Here is a 24895-nt window from a genome sequence, read left to right on the forward strand (position 1 = left end):
TATTAACTCCTTATAAACTAGGCCCTCTTGTTGCAGAGTAAGCAAGTAGGAAGCTTAATAAATGACTTCAGGTCAAAAATAAATCCATTAGGGATTCAAGAAAAATCTTCCAGGCACACCAGAGGTTTTGTGTCTTGTCCACCTGTTGCACTTGAGAGTACTTTGTGGATGGGAAGTCTTTTTAAGGCCACATTGGCCTTCCACCTCCTCTGTATCAGTTACACATGAGCACAATATGTAGCCTGTCTGATACAATCAATCCTCCCCTGCACATAAAGACTTTTGTGTAGAGATGGTTTCTGTTAGCAATCCGAATATCCTATTAACTTGCAGACAAGAGTCAAGCCAAAAACTGAAAGATCCAGAGGAGGACAGAGGGCCTTTCTTTGCACTCTTCAGGCCAAAGTACATTCATACTGATCAGGCTAAACTGATAAAACCACCTTGCAATCATTTCCTTGCTGGAATATATATCTGAGTCTTCACACTTTTTTTTTTTTGCCTAAAACTCACCAAAATTGTCTTCTGTATCAGGTGCCCCAAATCAAAATGTCCTGTACATTATAAAGTACTATGACAATACCAGAAATACTGATGACAGTTAACAAATCCCAAAGCACTTTAGCCGGAAGTATAATCTGGAGCTTATCTATACTGCTTAAAATGACTTGAAAATGATAATGAATACTATAAAAGTACTGTGGACGGTTTTCTGAAAAACAGGGCACTGTCTGTGATTCAGATGTGATAAAAAGCGCACTACATTATTCAGACTTAAATAATCTTCTGTATGTCCAAAGAATGAGGCCTCGTCTGAATGGAAAAGAAGCTGCCCATGTTGATTGGATTATCACAGATAATAGGACTGATATGATTTTGATTTTTAGCCATGCTGTCATTGCTGCCCTTCGGCCTGCCAGTCAGTCCACCAGCCTAACAGAGCAGCTAGCATGGCTGTGGGCTCTCAGCCGATTTTGTGGTACTGTATATGCAAGGCCGATAGCCAACCGGGCAAGGCAGGAACCTTTCTTGGGGCCAAAAAGTCAGGGCCCCCAAAAGCCACAGTTTTACTCAGTGGCATGCAGTGTGTAGTAATTTGATTAACTATAACTTTAGTTGGGGATATGAGAATATGTACTACCAAAGCACAATATCCACTTACATCATGAGGGGATTCAGGCGGGTGCTGTTTTATTACCTGTTCTTGTGGTCCTGTGTCAAAATCAGTTGACATTGTGCCTACATCATGCGTATTTCTGAATTAATTTGTATTTAGTCAAATTAGTCAAAATCACACGGCAAACATGTTGGCATGTTATATTCCAGCAAAAGAAGAAATACTGCACATATTACACAGGAAGACGGAGGACCGGGTCTTGATAGGGATAGGGACCCGGCAGGTCATTTTTAACCCGGGGCCTCTCAGCAGGTTAATCCTGCCATGTGAGCTCTGTCATTCACAAGGACTGTACTCCTTTCACGAGAGAGAGAGAGACGCTTCATTTCAGAATCATATGCTCTCTTTTGCGGTCCCTTCATGTTTACTGGTGCTTTCTGAGGGATGCCATGGATTTACCTCTCGCCAGGAATCGCACTCAAAACCCTGCACCTTCGGGAAATTTCCCCTTTAAGCCACTTGTTCTGTGTGTGCCACACATGTGCTCAAAAACAGGGCGAAGGATGACTCATCGGACTGCATGACCACAGTTCATGTGCGCTTTGCACCGCTTCACTCTCAAAAAGGGCATTTTTAGGTGTAATAAGAGGTTGAGGCAGTGCAACCCTGCTATTGTGTCCATCTCTCTGAAGTTCGCAATCTACTGTTTTGATGAAACTGCCTGTTCAATTGAGCCTCGGATTGACATGTACAAAGTCGCCTGCCTGTTTTTCTCGTTCAAAACAAAGCACAGACGTTTTTGGTGATCAAAGAGCATGCACCTCTATTCCAAAATGCCCCAAACTGATGATGCCTTTCTTTTAGACCGACAGGATAGCATCACTTGATGCTGAGGTTGTTCAATGTAAGAAACAGGATGAGCAGTTTTCCTCATTGAGCCTCTTTGTCCTGTTTTTATGTCCTGGTGGCCAGAATAAAGGACAACTGAGTCTAGTCAGCGCATGACCTACTGGTGAATATATATATATAGATATATATGTTCCCTTTGATAATTTCACATCCTCCTGAAATTAGATAAGAAGATTAATAATGGCATAGCAGTTTAGATTCATTGGACTCTATTTTTTGAAACCACTCTAAACAATTCTTCATTATAAAATAAATAAAAAGGACAGCAAAGCCTTAATCTCAATACCCCTTATTTCTCAGTTTAAGGGTATATTAAGAGCCTCTTGGCTTTTACAGTTACACCAAAAAAAAAAGCAGCTACGTCTAATTTGATTAAATACATTTACTTTCCAAAAAGAAATCCTTTTACTTTTAATTGCTAAACTGAGGACAAGTTCAGTCAGGGGTTATCAAATGGACCTTTTCATAGATGGGTCTAAAAACACTGATAACCCATTAATAACCATGAAATCATTAACAAAAAGGTATGATTACAAGTGGCTTGAGAATGAATCCATCAATATCTATAAAGACATGGTTCTTATCTTAAAGTTTTAGACTATGGTACTTTTAATGAATATTGAGTGTGGATTTAATGGCGAAATCCAGGACTTTTAGTCCTTTTAGTAAGTATAAAGAGTCAGTGCTTGATAATTATTTAATTCCATTTGGTATGTGCCATGTCAATATGAAAACCTTGAAATTCACTGGCATTTCACATCTTTGGGGAAAAAAAAACTGCAGGAGTAAGGTCAGCTAATAGGGGAATGGCTCCATCTGCTGGGGCAGTGCAGCATCAAAAGGCAAGCTTCAAGGCCTGGGAATTATTCAATGAATAAAAACCCAATTTCTATTAGACTTACTGACTCCTAACGACGCATTCCCAGTGGAAACGGACGAGAAAGATAGAAAAAAAAGAAATTATGAAAGAGGGCTACTGTTTCCAATTAATAAAGGCAGAAAATGTGTGTCATAATAATGTACTTTAACATTGTGGCACTTGTTCTATGACACGGTTATTCCACAGTATTTCAATTTTGTTTAAGCTCAAATAACTTTTCCAACAGGTGTCTCTTCTCCTAGTGGCCCATGGACCGAAGAGGCGGCTCTAAACGTGACCGCGCTCTTCGGGACAAATGACCAGTTGAAAATGAGCAGTTTGAAAAAAAAAAAAAACAAAATCACCCGTTTGAGGGCACTGAAAAAAACAAAACAACTTCGCCACCACAACCTGGCTCACGGGAAGTCATTGTGGCGGACTTCACGTGATCGGTGTGATTGCAGGTATTTTTTTAACGTCGGACGCGCCGACGGGGCCTCACAGCTACAGGCACCGGTGGAAGGAGCAACACCTGCCCCCCTCCCCCCCCCTGCCTTACCGAGTCATGGAGAGCGGCACGCGCAGCTCACCTGCTCGTCCGGGCACTGAATGCCGTGTATTGGAGCGGATCCGCGTGTTGGCCCCCGTTGGTTTCAAGGCAGAAATGAAGGCGTTGTCCAAACTGGCCGGACCGCTGGTAAGTAGCTGCCATTTGCGTGTACAGCCACGGTCCAGTCAGTCGTTCGCACTAAAATGATAATAACAATGATACCAAATAATCATCTATATCCCTCTGGTCCTCCAGCTAATTCTCATTCATTTTCCATTTCTTTTCTTTTTCTTTTTTGGATAAGATTATGGCCCAGCTCATGTCTTTTTCAGTGAGTTTTGTCAGCACTATTTTCTGTGGTCACCTGGGGAAGACGGAGCTGGCAGGAGTGTCTCTGGCCATAGCAGTAAGTACAGTACAGTAGTGTTCTCAAAAGTGAAACCAGCAGAGCAGCAAAACATACAGTGATCCGCCATTGTTTCTGTTATATCCTCAGGTTATTAATGTTACAGGTATATCTATTGGCTCAGGTTTGTCGTCAGCATGTGATACTCTGATATCGCAGGTATGAGTCACACCCTGTCACACACATTTTATGGTATGACAAGTATTGTCAAGTGTTTTGTAAAAAATAAATAAATAAATAAAAAAGAGTACACTCTCTGGTTTCAGACTTTTGGGGGCCAAAACCTCCTGAGAGTTGGGGCCATTCTGCAGCGGGCGATCCTCATTTTGATTCTGGCATGTTTCCCCTGCTGGGCGATCCTCATCAACACAGAGCCCATTCTGCTGGCGGTCAGACAGGATCCAGAGGTGGCCAGGTCGGCTGATTTAAAAATACACTCCCTTCCACTCTGCCTCTTAATTTCTTGTTGATTCTGATGGAATATCTCTCTCTAGGTTGGCTCAGCTGTATGTGAAGATTTTTATGCCAGCGCTTCCTGTGAGTATGTCTAATTATTATACAGCTACTGTCTAACAGTTATGAACCGTTCACCGGTCCAGAACTCTGAACTTGCTAACTTTAAATACCCCGTGGGTAAATATTGAACTTGAAAACACTGTTTCCAGAACTTGGCACGATAAAAAATGGATTGAAATTCCAGGAGTTTAAAAGAAATCGAACACCACATTTCACATGATGATTTCAAACCCTGGTCCTTTTTAGAAATGTTTTGTCATCATTTCTGATGCTGTTTGTGTGTTTGGCCTTTTGCCTCATTAAACAAAGGCTACATACTGTACATTGACAGTGCAGTGTGTAGCCCAGTCGCCGTTGAACAACGAAGGCCCCGGTCATGTCTGCGTGGAGTTCACTTGCTCTCCACATCTTTTGTACGGGTTTTCTCTCACAGCTCACCAACATACGGCTCAGGTGAATTGGTGATGTAGATTGCATGCAGATTTGCACGTGTGTTGTGACCTTGCCATACTGAAACCAGACCATTCGCCCAAGATGTGATCCTGCCTTTTTTCCAGTGCATTCCGGGATAGGCAGCAGCCTCTGTCCTTGTCTAGAGTAGGAATAAATGGTTCTTAAAAAATGATGAATAGATAAGTGTTGTAAACACATATATGAAATCAGAGAGTAATCTCTTTTTATTAATTTAATTAATGTCTTTACAGGCTGCATTCATGTATTCATTACAAACAAGATATCTGCAAAACCAGGTAGGTCCATTATGATTTATCATTAAGTAACTCCTTGATGAGCTGAAACAATACAGTCTGATTCTATGAAACAACAGTCACAGGGCCTATGATTTGCTTCCTTTTAGCCATATAGAGAAAGATTCTGTTGGCCAGCCTTCTATTCATTTGGCTACAGTGTAGCTCCAGGCTGCATACTGATGTGACATTAGAGATTAATGCTGTCCCAACTCGGATGGTAATCAGGTCAGGGCTGCCTGAACTTTTCCATGTCAAGAACCTTAATAATAAATATGTATGAAAGTACAAGCCTCCCTTTCGATCACTTTTTTTTTTGGATTAGTTTTGTGTTTGTTGATTCGGTAAATCACTCGGTGTGCAAAGCACAAGAACATCTTTCCTGTCCACTTGCTGAGTCGAAAAACTGTACAGTAAGGTCTACTTCCCAAGGTCACGCAACACTACTCCCAACAATGCAGCAATGGTTACATTGAGGTTGTTGTTCTGTTGAAGGTGCAGATGTATGCATGATTTGTTAAATTATACATCTTCTGTCCGTTAATGGGAGGAAGACACAGTGGGTGGAAAACCCTTCCAACAGTCATCCTGGTTCTAACTTTGCCGGTGTCTAATAAGAATAATATGTGGCACGTTTCTTTTAGGGCATCATATGGCCACAGGTGATCACAGGCTGTGTGGTCAATATTCTTAATGCCCTCATCAACTACATTGTTCTCCACGCATTAAATCTGGGAGTAGGGTGAGTATCGCTTATTGGACTGCGCATGGCTCCTTCAGTGTCATCATCCCCGGTAGCATCACATAACCAGTAATATAGTATAAAATACTCTTTACAGTGGTTCTGCTGTTGCCAACGCCATTTCTCAGTTCTCCATGGCTGGAATTCTCTATGCTTATATCATGTGGCGAGGTCTTCACAAGGCTACCTGGGGAGGTGAGTGCATTTGCATGGGAGGAACGTGATCGTGCATATAATCGGAGGCTCCAGTGGTTTCCTGAAAGCGTGTCTTATAAGGAGTTATTACAGCGATGAATAAAACTCAGAGTGAGACAGTCAAGTTGTAGCTCAGGAGGGGAAAAAAAAAAACTGCAATTTGAGGAGATCACTAAAATGTTTATAGTATGACATGCACGAGGATTCCAGTAAAATATTTAGAGCCGTAGTTACAGGTCATGTGGTTACAGGTGATTGGAAAACAAACCGTGGGTTAGTTTTTAAGGGCACTTAGAGAAAACTAAACACCCATCTTAAGAGAAAGACTATTAATACTATTAAGCAAGGCTATGCGTACAATATATTGTGTCAGAAATAGCAACATCTGCACATCTTCCTACAGTTTAAGGTGGAAAATAATATTTTGATCATAAATTTGTCAGCAATATCAAGAAAAAACACAATACAGTGAAGGTTTTGTGTGGTACTTTAACTTGGAGGGAAAAAAACCTAACATTTGTAATTAGTCATAAGGCATGGAGTACATTTCTATTTTTGCATGGGGAACTTGTCCATGGAGTAGATTTCTTCCACTGCAACAGTATAACATGTCTTCCATATCTGATACCCTGAGGGAATAAACTATGGTTTAGTTTTATACCCCCGCTGTGCAAGCAGCAGTCTTCACCAGTGCTTGATTGTAGCAGGTACATCTGTCTTTTTTATTGTACTTTTATACCTGTACTATATTTATTGCTGTGTTGTATTTTTATTATTTTTATATGACATATTTTTTCAACTTCTTAAAATCCTCCTGTGGACAAACACTAAATACAGTGAATCTGGTGCTTTTGCATAATTGTATGTTGCAGTTCAAATGCTATTGTTATGTCCATGTCTAATAAAGTACAATAAACAAAAACAAAAAAAATCTGGTTGTTGACCCCAGATTTGAGACAAAAACACTCACCTAATTTAACTGTATTTCATTCTCTGTGTGTTATATCTGTTGAATCGTATTTAAATTGTTATTTTAATGTAGAAATACTTTTGTGTTGGCGATGGACAGACTGATGGATAAACTGAGTAACTGAATGACTTAATGATTCGTTGTTTGATTACACAGGCTGGTCTAAAGAGTGCCTGCAGGACTGGGGCTCATACATACACTTGGCCATCCCCAGCATGGTCATGCTGTGTGTTGAGTGGTGGACGTATGAGATTGGAGGTTTCCTGGCAGGTAGTGTCACAGGTCACTTTGTGGTTTTAAAACATCCGTGTGAAGTAAAGTTGGTCTGAAATCTAACTGCTGTTTTTCTTTGACAGGTCTAATAAGTGAGGTGGAACTTGGAGCTCAGTCAATTGTATATGAACTGGCAAATGTTGCATACACGGTGATTTCTCTCATGTGAAATGATCTTTCCTCTACCAAGTACTGAATATGCATCAAATTGTTTTTGTGTGAAATGGATCACCTGTTTATATATGCAGTGTAGCAGCATGTTAATATAGTATTTTTTGTTATAAGTTCCATTTGGGTTTCGGCATAGCAGGCAGTGTAAGAGTTGGAAATGCCTTGGGAGCCGGAGAAACAGAGCAGGCAAAACTGTCCGCTAAAATGACAATGTTCTGCGCAGGTCAGTATGCACTTAAACACTATTTAATCCTGTTTGCTAATATCTTACTAAAATGAATTGAATTGTTGCTGTATAACTGTAATTGCAGACAAGAAATTAGAGCATGAGTAGCTTAGAGACTATAGACCAGGTCTCGCAACAGAAAATGTGAGTGGAGCGTACGCTCACCTCCCGTGTCATCTACTTATGAAGTGCCCTTGAGCAGGGCGTTAAGGTCCCAAACTGCTTTAGCAGAGCTACACATTGGCCAACATAAGGAGGCTGCTGGTTGTGTAAATAAAAGTTAATGTGTTGCAGAAAACAATTCAGTTCAGCACCTTTTTGAATGATGCAACCAGTGGATAATTAAGTCTGTTACTCTTTACCACAGGGTCATTGTCTGTGTGTTTGGCAGTCCTCATTGGGAGTCTGAAGGACCATATCTCTTATATTTTTACATATGATGAGTGAGTACATTTTTATCACGTTTTTTTCTAACTACAAATCGTGTTCCTTTGTAAAAAAAAAAAAAAAAAAAAGTATTTTCCCAGACTTGAGCAACTGTCAAGTCTGGGGAGATAAATGAGGTTTCATCATAATGAGTCATAACCTGCACAGAAAACTGTGGACTTTGCATATATATTCATTTACTTATTAACTTGAAGTAAATATACCTGTTAGGTGCGTGCAGAGTGAGTAATGGCAATTTACTTATTTCTCTTTTGTCAAAGGTACTACAATAGTTTAAAACTGCACCCTGCTCAAAAATAAACACACACAAGAATTGAATATTCTTGTCATTTTTCACCTCTCTACAAAAGACCGTAGAGGGAAGGGAATTTTTTTTTCTAGGATCATCCCTCTTTTAAAACAAACCCTGAGAGGCAAATGGGGAAAAAAAACCTTTTTGGCAAGTGTTTGTTTTTGTAATACCCATTTTGGCCACAAGGAGCTGAAGTATAAATAGGACTAGAAGCACTCATGTTTTCTTCTAGTTGATTTTTAATTTCTCCATGCACTCTAAACACAAGGTACATTTATTGTGTTAGCAAGATATGTAACATTACTGTCATGTCTTTCTTTTAGCTAGAAATGTATTGTAATTGCCGAAGGCATTCTGCCAGAAAGGCGTTAGGACGTCAGGTGAGATGGTATAAAGGGCCACAAAGTCCATACCTAATGCAGGTTGGGCTGGATGAATGGGTCCAGCATAGAACTTTTACCCAGGGGACTGGGGTTTCAATCATGTTTTATTTTTTGACTTAGTTAACTTGTTATTTTATTTATTTATTCTTTATTTTTACTTTATATCTAGCAGAAAGCTAGAAAAAGTTAGAACACACACACACACACACACACATTTATTTATTTATTTATTTATTTATTTCTCTTGCCTTCAGGGCTTCTGTACCTCTCTTACAGAGTAAGACTATAAATTATAGTAATTATATAAATAAGTCCTTCTCTGCCAACAGACAAATCAGGAGAAGGGTTGCTGATGTTATAGCTTTCTATGCTCCATTCATACTCCTAGATGCAATATCAGTAAGTATATCTCTCCAATTACACCCAGATCTCATGACACACCCATATATAGTGGTATTTATAAAAAATTACAGGCCTTTTTTGGCGAGTCTAACCGCTTCTTTATCATTTTGCGTGACTAGGTTGCCTCGGGTGGCATTATACGAGGAGCCGGTAAACAGAAAGTTGGGGCTGTTTGCAACATTTTGGGATATTATGGTGTTGGTTTCCCTATTGGTGTGTCACTGATGTTTGCAGCCAAATTAGGAATCAAGGGTAAGATTTACAGCAGAGATGATTTTTAGCCTTCAGCTGTTTTGTACCACATTGTTGACTGGTAATTTTTAAGTATTCTTTTTTAGTAAGAGCTCATCACGCCATCAACATTTGCTTGCGACTGTTTTCAAGCAACTCACTTCTTTCACAGGTCTGTGGACAGGCCTGTTTACCTGTGTGTCTCTGCAATGCTTGTTTCTGATTTTCTACCTGGTAAGACTGAACTGGAATAAAGTTACAGTAGAGGTTAGTATTCAGAGGTAAATCTTCCCATTATACATGGCCTGAGGCTACTTCTTTATGAATAAAACATTTGCACATTGTTTTTCCTCCAGGCTCAAATCAGAGCGGGAGTGCGTGGGAGCTCCACAGACACAAGTAAGAGAGGTTGTGCATCGACTAAAGCGTTTCGTTCTGTTACAGGAAAAAACATTTATCTGGTACAGCACAGGAAATGGTCAGTTCTTCCTCAGACTATAATAAATGTAGTCTAAACTGGTCATTACTTTGTCTGAGCTTGAAATGTAGTCACTATCATCACTGTATCTCTGCTGAAGTACACAAGTTACAAGCTAAATGGACACAAACCCACTCTGGCATGGCAGAGAGCATGGCTGAAACTAATGATTATTTTCATTATCAATTAATCTGTTTATTACTTTTTCGATTCATCAATTAATTGTTTAGACTACAAAACGTCTTAAAATATTGAAAAACGCTCAGAGTTCAAGGTGATGTCTTCAAATTGCTGATTGCTTATCAAAGCAACATTCCAAAACAAAAAAAGCATGTAGTTTACAATGATATAGATCAGTGAAAAGCAGCAAGTTGTCACATTTAAGAAGCAACAATGGCCGTATGGCAAAGACATTTGTGCTGAGAAATGACTTAAATAGTTAATTGATCATCAAAATAGTTGGCAATTGATTTTCTTAGAATCAACTAAACAATTATCAACTAGGCCTCATCATTTCAGCATTACATCACTAAAATGCATCAGCAACTAGCTAGCTAGACCCCTGAATCTCCCACAGATTCCTTTTATATTAAAATTTGAGCCATAACCGCTGTCATCTCTAGCATAGTCACAGTTGAGTTACTAATAATTGCTAACAAACGTTAGCACACCCTGTGTAATTGACATTAAAAAAGCCAACTGTCTATCTAATGGTAAAAAAAAACAAAAAAAAAAAAAAACTTTTCATTTAATCTTTCATTGATGTAGAAACATTAATCTTGTCCAAACAAGATTAAAAAATGACTCAACTTGGTTGGCATTTTTAACAGTGTGATTTACAATTTCAATTACACGGCCATTAATGCATGAAACTAAAAATAAACCTTCCCAAAACAGTAACAGTTTGTCAGCGCACAGTCTCATGCAAATAACAGATTTTTCACAAAGGTCCCAGTTGAAGTGAAAACGTGTCATTTGCTTATGTATGTCTAGGTCTGCAGCCAGATGATCCAACCAACTCACAGTGCCAAACAGACAACGTGGACCTGGTTGGCGCTGAGGAGGGACCAACAGTGAAGGAGGAGCTGTCCCACAGGACTTTGGTTCTGCGTAGGGGCTTGACTCTGGCTTTCATGCTGTTCATCCTGGCTGCCGGAATCATTATAAACCTGCTGATCACTAACTTGGTTAGATGAATGACAGCAGAGTCTTTTGTGTTCAGTGGAGTAACTCGTTAGCCACCAGTGCTCAATGTGATGTAGATGTTTGCACTGCAGGATGTCAGAGCAGGACAGTGGAGAGGCAGGAGTGAAGATGAGCAGAAAGTGAAATGCTCTATGATCACTGAAATAACTTCTTAATATAAAATATTACTCCTAAACCATTATTTCACAAGATTTACCAGTAAATCTGCCAGTGTTTGGTTCACAACCACATTCTGTCAAAGAGAATGAGTCAGACTAAAGAGAGTTTGACAAACTCGGGATTTTTAACATGAAACAGAAACATTGTGGTTATCCTGGACTCTCAAGGTCAATCTACTCTTCTATTGGAACCAGCACAGTGGAGAAAATTTGATCAGGAGTGTATGTAGTATTGATCCAGTCCATAGTAAAGTTGGCCTCTGAAGGCAGCGTCTCTGGCAGGGGCACAAGGAAGTGCACACTCGCTCCCACAGCCAGAAGTGAAACTGCCGCAAACATAGTGAGGCCTCGCCTGAGGACCAGCTGGGTGGTGGAAAGACGACCTCCCTTCACCTGCTGGACAACATGTCCACCTTGTGTCTCAGTGATCCCATCATGGGCCTCAATTCTCACGGACATGTAGCCAACCACTGGCTGGGAGAAAGTATCACATTCCCTATCACTTTATTTACTTAAATTATATGGAGAGCAGGCACAGTAAAACTCAGTCAAAGAAGCAAAAACACAATGGTAAAATATAAATGATAACAAGAGCAAACAAGCAATGAAAAATAATTTTGATTAATTGTTGCTAGTTTTGAAAGTTTAGCTGGTCACTTACATTCCCATTCCTTGCAGTCTGGTCAGCAGTGTTGTCACCCAGAGCGTCTGACAGAGCATCTGCACTTAACGTCTCGGGTGTCTTTTTCTGAGCTCGCTTCAAGGCCTGCAAATAAGCAGAAACGAAACTATTTTCCAATTTCTCATATTCCTACATGTGACAAATAAAGTACCTTTTGAAAGCACAGTTTGTCTCAGTAACTGACTCTGTAGAAATTCAAGTCCAAATTCAGAGGCCCTGCTGAAAATACCTCCTCTGTCATCCTCTTCCAGTTCAGCTTGAAGATGACAATGATGTAGAAGGTGGATTGTAAGATGACACAAACAAGCAGCCCCAGCCAAAAACCTGCAGAGAAAAAGACAAATTAGTCTGTCGAGGGCACAGCGGGCTTCATTTATAATAACCTGCTCATATTATGTAGTCATTTATTTGTCTTGAATGTCTATGAAAATAAAAAAACATTCAAATAATTACCCATAACTCTCATCTTTGCAACAAACATTAAAGTAACACTTAGTGAAAGTCCTATGCAGTAGTATCCAATGAGATTAGCAACAGCTGGTATCTTCTGTTTGCCAGTGCCCAAGAAGATGCCAGTGCATACACACTAGGGAGGAAAGAGACAAATCTGTAATTATTATGCGCACTTGTGGTGATGTCAAGATCGATAGACATTTTATTTTTTACTTAATTTACATGCTTTTGATAGCAGAATGCAAATATATTTGTTGTGCTATCAGATAAACAGTAAGACTCACCACAAGACCATCGAACAGCTGAAGGAAGCAGTAGGCATTCATCAAGTCCGAGACCAGACCTATGATCTTCCTGAAGTAAGGTTTTAAAATTAAAATCTATTTATCCTGCCCAATCTTTATATGTAGCACTAGTACTGGAACAATCCCAGTTGGTGAAATGTGAATGCAGCTGTGGAGACTCACTCATCAGAGGTGAAGATGCAGCCAATCACTGTTTTAGTGGAGCCAAGCACCAGACCTTCAACAATTGCGAAGCTGCCTGTAAAAGAGGACCTTTGAAATCTGTCTAACAGTAAAAAATGCTGAAGAAACCACACATCAAATGCTAATTTCTTAATATAGGCTACAACGACAGAAAATGTTTATAACTGACCTGCAAGAGCGAGGGACATCTTGCTGGTGAGAATTGCCCTAGCAGTGTCTCCTGCCCCGAGGGCGTTACCCACTCGGGCACATGCTGCAGCTTGAACACCGAGAGGAAACTATGGATTCATCATTTCAGAAAAAGTATGAAAGAGTTTGCTCCCGAGAATGTTCAGAAGTGAACTGAATCTGACTTAAGGTAAACAAAAAGTAGGGTCAAAGATGCTTGGAGAAAAGTTTTAAAATTAGAATGTAGCACTTCAACTATAGTAGCAGTAGTAGTTAGTACCATGTAGGTTATGAATGCCACCATTATCACAGCATGTTGGGCTGCCAGCTCATCTTCACTCAGCATTCCTGGTCATTAGAGACAAAGAAGAAATTACAGACATGACTCAAAGATTGTATCTGGTTCAATGAAATCAAATGACTTTCCAATATCTATTATTTCGATTACCTGCAAAGAAACCCCCAAACTCATAAACCCACCACTCAAAGCACTTCATTAATGTACTGGGAATGGCCAGTTTCATGTAGGAGCCCCACTCCTGCAATGATTCTACAGACCATCCTGCAGGGGGAGAGACACACTTATTTATGTAGAGAGAAAACTTTGGCCGGCTTCTTGGAAGATGAACAAAGACGTCCATGAGATCACAAGGTTACAATAAATATCTGCTAAATATAACCGTCCCTCACCTCCCCATGTTTTCACATGGAGCTTCTTCCACCAAATATAAGCAAACAGAAAAGCACAGATGTAAATGTGAGACAGAGCATTGGCTGCTGCAGATCCACTGTAAGAAATGTACACAGACACAGTGATATCAGTGTGTGTAAAAGTTCTATTCTGATTTAAAACTTTGTAAATTGAAATTAGTTCACCTACTCAACTCCCAGATCCAGCCAGTGAAGAAAGGTGTAGTTCGTCACCACATTTGCTATGTTTGCCATGGCAGCAGTGTACATTTGTGGCATTATTATACCCTGAGTACACAAACACCAGGCAATGTGATTACCCCCACTTATACCTTTCCCATCACAGATGAAATTAGTTTCAATAAGATTCACAGTATTCTTATATGCTGAACTAAGACGATACAGAAAGGGATCAACACAGAGTTGGATTAGGACAGCAATGCACCTGGTTCTGCAGGTAAGACACCTGAAGTTGATGTAGAAACATTGCCTGCACAGAAAGAAGATTTTAACAAGGTGTTTAAAATTTATTTAACAGCTTCTTACGCAGAAAAACTGAAAAAATAATACTGAATATTTGTTGAATTGTTGCATAAAGGTGAGAGAAAAGCCAGAACTCACTGGTACAGCAGGAAGGAAGGCTGTAATATACAGCTGGGCTATCCTGAAATCAATACACAGTATTCAGTTAAAATTAAAAACAAAAAATGATCAATTAAGGTAATAGTGTTTAGCTCATCAGTTCAATCTAATTTATTTTCACGGCCATTCAGAAACGGGAGTATGGAAAATTTCCTATTTAATGAGAAACTATCAAGTTAAATCTGCATTAATCAATATTCTTTAATCAAAACTGAACCAAATGACTGTGAGTAATGTGAATCAAACAGGTAACAGATTTACAGTTGCTACAAGCTCCTGAAGTGGAATATCTCGCAAACTAAAGACTCAGCGTTTCAGGAGTTGGTGAAGTCCAGTGAATGTTTTTATCTTATAATCCTCCTGTGATCAGAAACATACCACCAATGGGATGATAGTGTTGCTCCGTGTCTGCAACATTCGTAATTTTGCCAACAAGTTAGCCCCACCAACTTTATAAGGCAATAAAGGCTGTGTGTCTGTAAGCTTTTTTAGAGATATTTTGCCTCCTAGTGACCAAAATCTAATAATGTAGCTTGAAAGACATACAGTATTATATGTATTTTAATTTATCTATCTATATACATATATATATATATATATATATATATATATATATATATATATATATATATATATATATATATATATATATATATATATATATATATATATATATATACATATACATTATATATATATACACATATATGTATATATACATATATATACATATATATATATATGTATATATATGTATATATATATATAATGTATATGTATATATATGTATATATACATATATGTATATATATATATACATTATATATATATATATATATATATATATATATATATATATATATACATATATATATATAGATATATATATATATATATATATATACATATATATATATATATATATATATATATATATATATACATATATATATATATATATATATATATATATATATATATATATATATATATATATATATATATATACACATTATATATATATATATATATATATATATATATATATATATATATGAAGCTGCTGAAACTCTTCAGTGTATAAAGTTGAGAAGATTATGTCTCAAGTTCTGACTGATTACTGAGGTGTATGTTTACATATGTAGAGCTGTGTTTACACAAAGGCCCATGGTCCTCAGAGGATGCCTCACAGTTTGGAGAAGGAAGCTAATGCTTTGTGACTGAAACCATATGTTAGTGACAGTTTTTAGGAAAACAACTGCCTTATTTAAGAGTCGGTGGTCAAGGCTGATTTTCAGAGTGGTTCATTGGCTTCACACCCTCTCACGAGCAGATCTGCAGATGCTTGATTTGACGCTGTACTTCTTTGTAAAAAAAACCTTTATATGCAATCAAGACGGTGTCAGCGGAGTCTCCTTCATCCTCTTCACATCATCAACACCATCTAATAAACTAACATTACCATCAAACCTGACCACATCACTGGCAGTGGCTGCAATAGTATTACTGCAGATTTGGTGCTATTAATTACCTGGCCACTTCGGGGTCCTGGCCCAGGCATAACAGCATGGCCTGGGCATTAATGAGCAGACCCCAGCAGGGCAGACAGAACAACAGCAGGATGATGATGCCCCGCTGAAGGATCACACCCACCCGCAGCAGGTTCTTTCCACCAAAAGTCTGCACAACATAATTAATAATTTAAAAAGGAGGGCAGTAATAAACAGTAGGGGGGTCAATAAAAAAATTCCAGTATTTTATCCAGTACATTCCAGACCTGAGACACCAAAGTATCACATGCCAGCCCCAGACCACATCCTGTTGCTGCAGTGGTGACATTAATGGTCTGAAATGAATAAGAAACATAAATAAATGAGTTTGATGTACACTAGTTATCATCAGGGTTGTGAGATAACTGTAAAAGCTGTCTTGGGAAGGTGAGTTTAAAGGTGTATTGTTGTCATTTTTCCCCTACCAACTCTCATTTTCTGATGTTAGTCTCCACAACTCTGCGTTGCTTAGAGATAACCACTTACAGCAGAAGCTAATCCATAGCCGGCCATCACTTCATTTCCCAGACGCCCACAGAACATTGTAACCACAAACGGAAGCAGGTAATTGAGGATTCGAGAGAGCAGCTAGAAAGACAAACATCAACAATGGTGGTCTTGATAGAGGTACCAGCTCACAGATCGTAAAACACAGTAAACACAAGTTGCAATTAATTATCATGGCACTCAGCCTATGTCTTAGCGAATGAGCTACAACACTGTCATCACTTTGGCAGGTTGCAGCCACTGCTCAGCCACTGTTTGAAACCTGCCAAACACTGTTTTAGGTCAATTAGTTTCTGTCTCAGACACAAGTCTGTTTTGCTGACATCTTGCTGACACAACATTTTTCTTGGAAAAGACAGACTGTCATCAATCTTCTGTTGTCTAAATTATCTTTTCAGCAAGGACAACCCTAGTCCACGCAGTCCCCCTACAGACAGAGGAGGATATATAAACAGTGCCAATCCTTACCAGCGGCCCCGTCATCCTCAGGATGTGGTACAGTTCCTCTCTGTGGGCCAAGGGCAACCTGTGGCACAGCCACCTGCAGCAGAAAAGCTTTTCAGTGTAACCCCCCATGTCTATATCACAAGATCCCAATGCAGGTCCTTCCGCTGAAGTGTCTGTCTTTTCTCTAATGTAATTACTGTACTTGCTCTCAAGGATTTTGAAAAGGATGGAAATCTTGCTGCGGTCACAGCTTCCCTGGAACTAAGCCAAGGCCAGCTGAAACAACACAGATTGTGAGAGAAAGACAAGAAAAAAGCCTGCAATCACAAACAAAGACTAAGATGTGGGACTTGGAAGCAAGAAAGTTTTGAGTTCAGTAGTTAAACATGTAAAACACAATTTACTACCTGTAGTTCCTCTAATTCCCCTGATAAAACATTATCAGATTTTTGTATTACCCCAAAGATAAAACATTAACTGAATTTACGACCAGAATGTAGACATTGTTGGAGACAACTTAACTCCTTGGAGCCTTTCATATTTGTTGTCTAGAATTAGTGACAGAAATAAATAGTGAACACTTTTATACTTGTCAACAAAAAATAGCACATTTCTCTCAACCCTTGAATACAAAAACATTATTCAACCCACAAAACTTTATTCCTTTTATATTCAATAAAATGGAAAGTCTATTCATATTTCTAGAAACACCATTATTTTTTCTGTCATAAGACCAGAGATGAGTTTTGAATTAAAAAAAAGAAGAAAGTGATGAAAGAATGAATTTGTCTCTTAAATAAACATGTTATCATTACCAAAATATTAATTCACTTCACTTTTCAGCCAATTTGTCACAGTTTAGCCCTGGGCTACTCAAAGATAATGAGTCCATGAGAGTCTAAAATCCAATGCTTTTACGACACTGACCGCGATCAATGATTTCATGATCAAGGCTCCCAAGGTTATGCTGACTCTTCTATTGGGACCAGCACAGTGGAGAAAATTTGATCAGGAGTGTATGTAGTATTGATCCAGTCCATAGTAAAGTTGGCCTCTGAAGGCAGCGTCTCTGGCAGGGGCACAAGGAAGTGCACACTCGCTCCCACAGCCAGAAGTGAAACTGCCGCAAACATAGTGAGGCCTCGCCTGAGGACCAGCTGGGTGGTGGAAAGACGACCTCCCTTCACCTCCGCTCTCACAGACATGTAGCCAAGCATTGACTGGAAAGAAAAAAACATCATAAGTCAAATTTTACTTTGTTAAGTCATATGGACAGCAATCACAATCACACTTCAAAGGAAAACTATCAGATATTTGGTATCTTTGACTTAACTTTCTCATAGAAAATATCACATAGAAAAACCAACTAGAAAAGTCCATTGATAACAGTGTAAAACAAGATCTGAAAAGCCATTTAGATTGTTAGTGTTTGGAATAACAGGTCACTTACATTCCCATTCCTTGCTGTCTGGTCAGCAGTGTTGTCACCCAGAGCGTCTGACAGAGCAGCTGCACTTAACGTCTCGGGTGTCTTTTTCTGAGCTCGCTTCAAGGCCTGCAAATAAGCAGATACAGAAACTTTACTGCCACTTTCTGCCACAAATTTTTTCGTTGAATCTAAACAGCTGAGGCCATGCGTGATCCTGATTGTTAGATTAGCCAGTAGAATACCTCCTCTGTCATCCTCTTCCAGTTCAGCTTGGAGATGACAATGATGTAGAAGGTGGATTGTAAGATGACACAAACAAGCAGCCCCAGCCAAAAACCTGCAGAGAGAAAGACAAATTAGTCTATTGAGGGCACAGCGGGCTTCATTTATAATAACCTGCTCATATTATGTAGTCATTTATTTGTCTTGAATGTCTATGAAAATAAAAAAACATTCAAATAATTACCCATAACTCTCATCTTTGCAACAAACATTAAAGTAACACTCAGTGAAAGTCCTATGCAGTAGTATCCAATGAGATTAGCAACAGCTGGTATCTTCTGTTTGCCCGCGCCCAAGAAGATGCCAGTGCACACACACTAGGGAGGAAAGAGACAAATCTGTAATTATTATGCGCACTTGTAGTGATGTCAAGATTGATAGACATTTTATTTTTGACTTAATTTACATGCTTTTGATAGCGGAATGCAAATATATTTGTTGTGATAACAAGATAAACAGTAAGACTCACCACAAGACCATCGAAGAACTGAAGGAAGCAGTAGGCATTCATCAGGTCCGAGACCAGACCTATGATCTTCCTGAAATAAGGTTTTAAAATTAAAATCTATTTATCCTGCCCAATCTTTATATGTAGCACTAGTACTGGAACAATCCCAGTTGGTGAAGTGTGAATGCAGCTGTGGAGACTCACTCATCAGAGGTGAAGATGCAGCCAATCACTGTTTTAGTGGAGCCAAGAACCAGACCTTCAACAATTGCGAAGCCGCCTGTAAATGAGGAGCTTTGAAATCAGTCTAACAGTAAAAAATGCTGAACAAACCACACATCAAATGCTAATTTATTAATGTAGGCTACAACGACAGAAAATGTTTATAACTGACCTGCAAGAGCGAGGGACATCTTGCTGGTGAGAATTGCCCTAGCAGTGTCTCCTGCCCCGAGGGCGTTACCCACTCGGGCACATGCTGCACCTTGAACACCCATAGGAAACTATGGATTCATCATTTCGGAAAAAATAAAATTAACACATAAAAAATGTAAATTTTCATGCAAAAGTGCTTGCTCCTGGGAGTGTTCAGAGGTGAAACTACAACTATAATTCGTGAGTTACTGTTTAACCAATCTAGAACACTTCTAAAGTGAGAATGTAATGTTTTGATTTGCAGTCACAACACAATACCATGTAGGTTATGAATGCCACCATTATCACAGCATGTTGGGCTGCCAGCTCATCTTCACTCAGCATTCCTGGTCATTAGAGACAAAGAAGAAATTACAGACATGACTCAAAGTTTGTATTGCATGCTGGTTAAGCAGCTTAAAGACAGAGTTAAATAACATTATTAAATCTAAATCAGTAAGAATGGACTCCAAATAATTATATTAAAAAAAATTGAATTACCTGCAAAGAATCCCCCAAACTCATAAACCCACCACTCAAAACAAGTCATTAATGTACTGGGAATGGCCAGTTTCATGTAGGAGCCCCACTCCTGCAATGATTCTACAGACCATCCTGCAGGGTGAGAGACACACTTATTTATGTAGTTTAAAAAAGGAGGAGGATGAACAGTGTCACGTACTGTATGTAGGGCAGAGCATGAATATTAAGTCCCTCACCTCCCCATGTTTTCACATGGAGCTTCTTCCACCAAATGTAAGCAAACAGAAAAGCACAGATGTAAATGTGAGACAGAGCATTGGCTGCTGCAGATCCACTGTAAGAAATGTACACAGACACAGTGATATCAGTGTGTGTAAAAGTTCTATTCTGATTTAAAACTTTGTATTGAAATTAGTTCACCTACTCAACTCCCAGATCCAGCCAGTGAAGAAAGACGTAGTTCGTCACCACATTTGCTATGTTTGCCATGGCAGCAGTGTACATTTGTGGCATTATTATACCCTGAGTACACAAAAACCAGGCAATGGGATTACCCCCACTTATACCTTTCCCATCACAAATGAAATTAGTTTCAATAAAATACACAGTATTCTTATATGCTGAACTAAGATGATACAGAAAGGGATGAACACAGAATTGGATTAGGACAGCAATGCACCTGGTTCTGCAGGTAAGACACCTGAAGTTGATGTAGAAACATTGCCTGCACAGAAAGAAGATTTTAACAAGGTGTTTAAAATTTATTTAACAGCTTCTTACGCAGAAAAACTGAAAAAATAATACTGAATATTTGCTGAATTGTCGCATAAAGGTGAGAGAAAAGCCAGAACTCACTGGTACAGCAGGAAGGAAGGCTGTAATATACAGCTGGGCTATTCTGAAATGAAGAAGCTGTATTTAGATCCAGTTAAAGGTATGGAATTGATCGTTTACGATAATATACATTTTTCAATGTCATCAGTTCAAGCTCATTTATTTCCATTGCCACTCAAAAATGTATTTGTGGCAAAAAAAATGTTAAGTTATTGTATATGGACTTAACAACCTTGAAGCAGTGTGCTAAAATAGTGGTGTGAGGCTGCATCAAATAATACAGGAGAAGTGTGACTGTGCGACTTTCCTACATTGACGTCAGGTAACTTGGGGCACCAGGTAAAATGAGAGATATAAGGTTGTAGATCTTGGGCTCTTTGAATATTAACAGCCAATCACCAAACATGCTATTGCTACACATGTTGTTGTTACAAAGGTTCCTTACATGAAACAATCCTTTTGATTGATCTGAAATAACCGGAATGGGCAGAGCAAAGATGAAAACAAATCACTGGTCTGAGAACTTGCAAGGTATGGCATGTGACATGTTGATCTTCTCTTTTTGGTAAGAAGAGAACTGCAGTTAAAACAAAAACGGTATAACACCAAAAATAGTTGCGGGATGTTGCATTTTATTAACTGTTTGACTTATACTAAAAATCTTTTCACAATATACTTCACTTTTTAAGGGAAATGGTTTCGGGTGACTGTCCTATTTTACCTGCAGGCATTAGGTTAAAACAGGACAAAAACATTAAGCTAAAATGGGAGATTTTTCTGAATTGAAATCGGCATGTTTCTAAGCTACCAGGTGCCATTAAATCATGAGTTACAATGCTATTATGTGCCACCTTGTCATGTTAGAGAAATTTTTAGTATTTTTGGCCCTTAAAAGATATTAAAGAGATGCAGTGAGTCCACATCAGCCACAGTAGTCAAGAATTAGCCATGAATCCAGAATTACACACGCACGCGCGTCTTCACAATATGTTTTTGTGCATGTATATACACTTGCGTGTCTCTCTCATTGTAGTCATGTCTCACTCCTAATATCTACTGTAGACAATATGGCACCAAGGAAACAGGCAGCAAAAGAACAGGGAAAACATGGCAGAAAAGTTGGAGGAAAATACAATTAGTAGGGAGGAAAGAATGAAGGGTGCGATAAATGAATATAAGAAGACTGGAGACAGGAGACAGGACAGAGACCAAAACGGATTTAGCTAAACCCCCCTCCCACTACTTCACCAGCCAAGAGCACATTAATCAATTACATACAGAGAACCCTGAAAAAAAAAATGCGTATCCCTGCAAATCCTGCAAAACATCTTATGGAGACAAAAGTGGAACCCAAGGCCACAGACGACTGGATCTCCTTTGTAGAATGTGGAGCATGATTCAACAAGAGCCGTGGTGAAAACAATGGGATCCTAGATGATGCAGGCTATGTTTGCAGAGTGTTCCTGTTCTTATTTAGTTTGCTAAGTTTATTCATTGGTTGTCTTCAAATACGGTGATGTGAAAATTGGCCCATTGAAAATTTCAGGCTAATTAGGCCCGTGAAGCCACTGTGATCTCATGGAATTGTTTTTGAATACCACGCCCCTTTTGGGGTCATTTTGCGTGTCATGTCTACGCATTTTAAACTTTTTTGCGTGTCATTTAACGCAGTTTTGGTTAGGGGTTAATCAGTAGAGACGAAAATGCGTACTGATATCACACGAAATAACTTAAGGAAGTTGGCGTGTTATTCATATGCCATTTGGTGAGACCAGGCTGAATCAGCTTACAATTTTCAACCTTTTTTTTACGAATAGTCTGGTTTATTATGTAATGAATCAACAACTGAACTGATGAATGGATTTAACCATTAAAAAAAAACAAATAAAATATTAAATACAATTGTTCTTCAATTAAGCTGAATTGTTTGGTGCCCTTTTCAACCAGTGTACCATTTTACCTGAACATGGAACCAGAGAGAGGTAGGGGTTTCTAGATGTGATGTAAAGTATTTAACCTGTCAACATATTTTCTTTATAGAAATATAAAGGATATTTGTAAGTTTTAAAAGTAACACTTAAGGTAGTCTTCAGACCTACCTGGCCACCTCAGGGTCCTGGCCCAAGCATAACAGGATGGCCTGGGCATTAATGAGCAGACCCCAGCAGGGCAGACAGAACAAGAGCAGGATGATGATGCCCCGCTGAAGGATCACTCCCACCCGCAGCAGGTTCTTACCACCGAAAGTCTGCACAAACGCGCACATACAGTGTTTCCACAGTCATTTTATGGAACAGAGTAAAGAACAGTTGGGATCTGGAGTCAGTGAAATTGAGGGTCAGGGCAAAACTGCATAGAGCAAAGGGTTTTCCAAACCTGAGACACCAAAGTATCACATGCTAGTCCCAGACCACATCCTGTTGCTGTAGTGGTGACATTAATAGTCTGAAATGAATATGAAACACAATTAAATTAGTTTGATATACACTCAAGGACTCTGATATAAGCAATTTTTCTATGACTCATAAGGATAACTTTACTATATAATGATTAAATAATCAGGTTTGGAAGAGAATTGTAAGTACTATCTTTGGAAGGTAATTTTATAGTTGTAATATTTCATATTCATTTCAACAACTCTCTAGAAATGATTTCTCCAGTTGCCTTTTTTTTTCATGTTAACCTCCGCAAAACTGTTGAGCCTACAGATAACCACTTACAGCAGAAGCTAATCCATAGCCGGCCATCACTTCATTTCCCAGACGCCCACAGAACATTGTAACCACAAATGGAAGCAGGTAATTGAGGATTCGAGAGAGCAGCTACGAAAGACAAACATCGATATTGTTGCAGTTGATACAGCTACCAGCTTGCAGGTGATGTATTGTAGATTACAGTAAATACAAGGTACTATTAATTAGAATGGGTCTCTTTGCAAATGAGCTACCACACTGTCGTCACTTTGGCAGGTCGCAGGTACTGTTTCAAACCTGCAAAACATTGACAAGTCGACTTTTTCTGACATTTCAAACAAAACAATCTTCCAGTGAATAAATCAAGTTATTATGAAGGACAACCTTGATGCACACAACCACGTACAGATAGAACAGGGTGTTAAAACAGTGCCAGTCCTTACCAGAGGCCCTGTCATCCTCAGGATGTGGTACAGTTCCTCGCGGTGTTCCAACGGAACCATGTTGCGCAACCACCTGCAGCAGAAAAGCTTGTCACTGAACCCCTCCATGCCGGAAGGATCAGATACTAATGCAGGTTTTCCAAAAGAATCCACTGTCCTTTTAGTCGTGTACCTATCTTTGATGTTGTCCAGGGACAGAATTCACCACTGTTCTGTAAAGTATTTCAACATTTTAATAGGTTACATGGTACAGAGTTCATCTTATGAGTCACTATTTAAGTTTTCTAGATGGATACCAGAGTTGCACATTAATGACATCTACAATATACTGTAAAATCAATTACAGTTAAAATTTAATTTTGCATTTCTTTGCATTCACTCAGTGAATGATTATATGGTCAAATGTTGCCCCTGTGGACAGCATACTAAATAACAAGAAGCTGCCTTTGTTCTACCTCTGTGTTGTCAGATATGATATACTCACGATTATTCATGATCTTTTGCATTTTAATGACTGCACAGGTTTCCTTTGAAGAAGTGGAATCAGTCCAGTCAGTGTCCATCAAATCAGGCGGACATGTTCATTAAAGTGTATGGGAATATTAAACATGAACATGTCATATGGTTCAGTGTCCTGCTGGAGAGCAGTAAAGGTTAACCAGTCACTGCTCTGGCAACACCCAAAATGAGATGCAACCCCCTGCTGCTATCAGGCAGAAAACCCATTCAACTAGCCATCTGAAGCAGAGGGATAGCATACATCACTGCAAGTAAACTACCTGTTTCATGGATAGAAAACATCATTTTTGGTGAGATGTGGTGCCTCAAATACTGGAGTATAAATCTGTGTAGAAATAAAATTACAAACTCAGTTTCAGTTGATGTAAAGATTTTTTGTCAGGCTTTCCAGAATAGTTCTCCCTCAAAAATGATCTTTATATACAGTGGACAAAAGACGATTTACA

At 39.0% G+C, this 24895-nt stretch overlaps 3 protein-coding genes across 4 annotated transcripts; 1 reads left to right on the plus strand and 2 right to left on the minus strand.

The window, feature by feature from the left end:
• The first annotated feature begins 3450 nt into the window (after positions 1–3450).
• Positions 3451–11510, plus strand: slc47a3 (solute carrier family 47 member 3). Of its 2 annotated transcripts, none has more exons than XM_040131378.1 (17): positions 3451–3582; positions 3740–3841; positions 3932–4000; positions 4108–4256; positions 4336–4378; positions 5062–5106; positions 5748–5845; positions 5943–6040; positions 7167–7280; positions 7367–7434; positions 7569–7677; positions 8048–8123; positions 9132–9201; positions 9324–9456; positions 9608–9702; positions 9792–9834; positions 10907–11510. In XM_040131378.1, exons 1-17 carry the CDS (start codon positions 3451–3453, stop codon positions 11107–11109), a joined length of 1647 nt encoding a protein of 548 aa, XP_039987312.1. In that variant the 3' UTR covers positions 11110–11510. The 2 variants fall into 2 exon arrangements, with proteins under 2 accessions (XP_039987312.1, XP_039987313.1); XM_040131379.1 differs by having other exon boundaries at positions 3462–3582; positions 3768–3841.
• On the minus strand, positions 11431–17033 carry LOC120792298 (multidrug and toxin extrusion protein 1-like). The gene is made up of 17 exons (XM_040131380.1): positions 16926–17033; positions 16437–16538; positions 16178–16246; positions 15932–16080; positions 14380–14422; positions 14204–14248; positions 13949–14046; positions 13759–13856; positions 13517–13630; positions 13349–13416; positions 13070–13178; positions 12880–12955; positions 12697–12766; positions 12413–12545; positions 12189–12283; positions 11939–12043; positions 11431–11751 (listed from the first exon to the last, which is right to left on the minus strand). Exons 1-17 carry the CDS (start codon positions 17031–17033, stop codon positions 11452–11454), a joined length of 1782 nt encoding a protein of 593 aa, XP_039987314.1. The 3' UTR covers positions 11431–11451.
• Positions 17034–17634: 601 nt separating this feature from the next.
• On the minus strand, positions 17635–24053 carry LOC120792299 (multidrug and toxin extrusion protein 1-like). Its single transcript, XM_040131382.1, has 17 exons — positions 23931–24053; positions 23515–23616; positions 23171–23239; positions 22894–23042; positions 20816–20858; positions 20640–20684; positions 20385–20482; positions 20197–20294; positions 19979–20092; positions 19757–19824; positions 19458–19566; positions 19268–19343; positions 19085–19154; positions 18800–18932; positions 18576–18670; positions 18355–18459; positions 17635–18124 (listed from the first exon to the last, which is right to left on the minus strand). The coding sequence occupies exons 1-17, from the start codon at positions 24036–24038 to the stop codon at positions 17867–17869; spliced, it is 1740 nt and encodes a 579-aa protein (XP_039987316.1). The 5' UTR covers positions 24039–24053; the 3' UTR covers positions 17635–17866.
• Positions 24054–24895: the final 842 nt, after the last annotated feature.

Source organism: Xiphias gladius, chromosome 7 (genome assembly GCF_016859285.1).
Source record: "Xiphias gladius isolate SHS-SW01 ecotype Sanya breed wild chromosome 7, ASM1685928v1, whole genome shotgun sequence".
Lineage (NCBI taxonomy): Eukaryota > Metazoa > Chordata > Actinopteri > Istiophoriformes > Xiphiidae > Xiphias > Xiphias gladius.

Coding starts and splice junctions, on each gene's coding strand:
- slc47a3 (XM_040131378.1), top strand. CDS start 3,451: ATGGAGAGCGGCACGCGCAGCTCACCTGCTCGTCCGGGCACTGAATGC. Junction 3,842..3,931: donor GAGTGTCTCTGGCCATAGCA/GTAAGTACAGTA, acceptor TTATATCCTCAG/GTTATTAATGTTACAGGTAT. Junction 7,281..7,366: donor GATTGGAGGTTTCCTGGCAG/GTAGTGTCACAG, acceptor TTTCTTTGACAG/GTCTAATAAGTGAGGTGGAA.
- LOC120792298 (XM_040131380.1), bottom strand. CDS start 17,033: ATGGGGGGTTACACTGAAAAGCTTTTCTGCTGCAGGTGGCTGTGCCAC. Junction 14,047..14,203: donor TGTCTTACCTGCAGAACCAG/GTGCATTGCTGT, acceptor TTGTGTACTCAG/GGTATAATAATGCCACAAAT. Junction 12,546..12,696: donor AGCTGTTCGATGGTCTTGTG/GTGAGTCTTACT, acceptor TTTCCTCCCTAG/TGTGTATGCACTGGCATCTT.
- LOC120792299 (XM_040131382.1), bottom strand. CDS start 24,038: ATGGAGGGGTTCAGTGACAAGCTTTTCTGCTGCAGGTGGTTGCGCAAC. Junction 18,671..18,799: donor TGCAAAGATGAGAGTTATGG/GTAATTATTTGA, acceptor TTCTCTCTGCAG/GTTTTTGGCTGGGGCTGCTT. Junction 18,125..18,354: donor AGACAGCAAGGAATGGGAAT/GTAAGTGACCTG, acceptor TTTTCTTTCCAG/TCAATGCTTGGCTACATGTC.